Source organism: Pistacia vera, unplaced genomic scaffold (assembly GCF_008641045.1).
Source record: "Pistacia vera cultivar Batoury unplaced genomic scaffold, PisVer_v2 Contig86, whole genome shotgun sequence".
NCBI classification, from domain to species: Eukaryota; Viridiplantae; Streptophyta; class Magnoliopsida; order Sapindales; family Anacardiaceae; genus Pistacia; species Pistacia vera.
Window position 1 is genome coordinate 279,027 of NW_022196734.1, and position 1,972 is coordinate 280,998.

A 1,972-nucleotide genomic window follows, 5' to 3' on the forward strand; every position below is an offset into this window, starting at 1 on the left:
TATAATAATATTTGTTTCATGAGAGAGGATTTGCGGTTGTATATATATTAATAAAAAGGTATTGATTTATAAGAGGTATTGTGAATCACGAGGCAACTACTAATTGATCATTCCAATCAAAAGAGAATCCAGCTCCACGTATATAATACTGTAGTAAATATTGTTTGTTTTTACAGAGTTTGAAGATAAGAGATATGTGGACAGTATTATTTAGAGAGACACTATCAACTCGAGAAGATAAACCCACTTCAAAACTTGCATTATTCAGCGTCCATCGAAGTCCAAAATGGCAGGTGAAACTACCTCATCATCTCCAACCATTGATCCCTACGAATACCTTCAGTTCTTCCCCAATCCCGACGGTACTGCCACTCGCAAAAGGAACGTACTCCATATATCCGATTCTGACCACGATCCTCGAGTTCTCTTCAAAGATGTCCCCATCAACACTTCAAACGAGACCTGGGCTCGCATATTCCTTCCCCGTCAAGTACTTGATTCTTCCTCCACCACCAAGCTTCCTCTCATAGTTTATTATCACGGCGGAGGCTTCATTATCGGCAGCCTAGACGAAAGTATTTCCCACGATTTTTGCTCAAACGTGGCGCTTGAATATCCTGCTGTAGTTGTCTCAGCCGAGTACAGGCTTGCCCCGGAGCACCGTCTTCCAGCCGCTTACGATGACTCCATGGAAGTATTGCACTGGATCAAAACTACCCAAGAAGAGTTGTTGAAAGAATATGCTGATTTCTCTTCATGTTCCTTAATGGGGGTTAGTGCAGGTGCAAACATAGCGTACCAGGTAGGACTGCGTGTAGCGGCACAAGTTGAAGACATATTGCCATTGAAGATCAAAGGGCTCATATTGCAGCACCTTTTCATTGGTGGGGAGAAGAGGACGGAGTCCGAGTTGAGGTTGATGAATAATCCATTTTTTCCGGTATGTGTTAGTGATATATTGTGGGAATTCTCGTTACCACATGGCGCTGACCGTGATCATGAGTATTGCAGTCTAACGGTGGATGGTGGGTCAGATGTCTTAGATCAAATCAAACAACTTGGATGGAAGATATTGATCACAGCAACTACTGGGGACCCAATGATTGACCGTCAGCTTGAGATGGTGAAAATGATGGAACAAAAGGGAGTACAAGTGCAAAGTCACTACGATGAAGAAGGTTATCATGGAATTGACATTATTGAGCCTGAAAAGCGTAAGGCTGTGCCTGTTATCATGAAAGAATTTGTGACTTCAGCCATGGCGCCTCTGTCAGTGAAGGATACTGTTGGTTAATTGGAGATTTCAGATTTGTCATGTTTTCTTTCAGTAATTATAAAATAAAAAATTAATAGGTGTTGGAGTAACGTTTCCAAACCGTTGAATATTCAATGGTTCAAAAGTCAAAGTAATATTAGTGAGATCCAATAATAACGAGATTCCTGTTGTAATATCCTTTATTGAAAAAAAAATATGAACAAAAATATTTGTTTTTATTTAATGTTATCTATTGTATCAATATGGATATAAATAAGTTATAATAACACTGTAAAAAAGAAAAAAAGTAGCTAGATTGTAATTTTTCCCAAAAGTAAAACGTTTTTACTTATTATTTTGATTCAATCAACGTCTAATCTTTCAATTTTAGTTTCAGTTATGTTATGTCTTTTTTAATTTCTATATATGTATAATTTGTTTTTTTTTAATAAATTTTAAAATTTAAACCAAATCCTTATTCTATGTTAACATTATTCAAAATTTATATTTGTTGGTATAAAATTTTGCACCAACTAGTGAGATCCGATCGACCTTGCTGGGATCGGAATCGATGTGTGCGTGATTAGTGATAATCAGCGATGAATATGAATAAAATGAACTAAAAACAAAGAGATTTTTAAAGTGGTTCTGCCAGGTTAACAGCCTACGTCTATTGTGTTTTGTATTTGCTGTGACAGCTTATAATACAATTCTTAT

The 1,972-nt window shown here is 36.9% G+C and overlaps 1 protein-coding gene across 1 annotated transcript; it reads left to right on the forward strand.

The window, feature by feature from the left end:
• Nucleotides 1-286: 286 nt before the first annotated feature.
• On the forward strand, nt 287-1,294 carry LOC116118801 (probable carboxylesterase 120). Its single transcript, XM_031404763.1, has one exon. It carries the CDS (start codon nt 287-289, stop codon nt 1,292-1,294), a length of 1,008 nt encoding a protein of 335 aa, XP_031260623.1.
• Nucleotides 1,295-1,972: the final 678 nt, after the last annotated feature.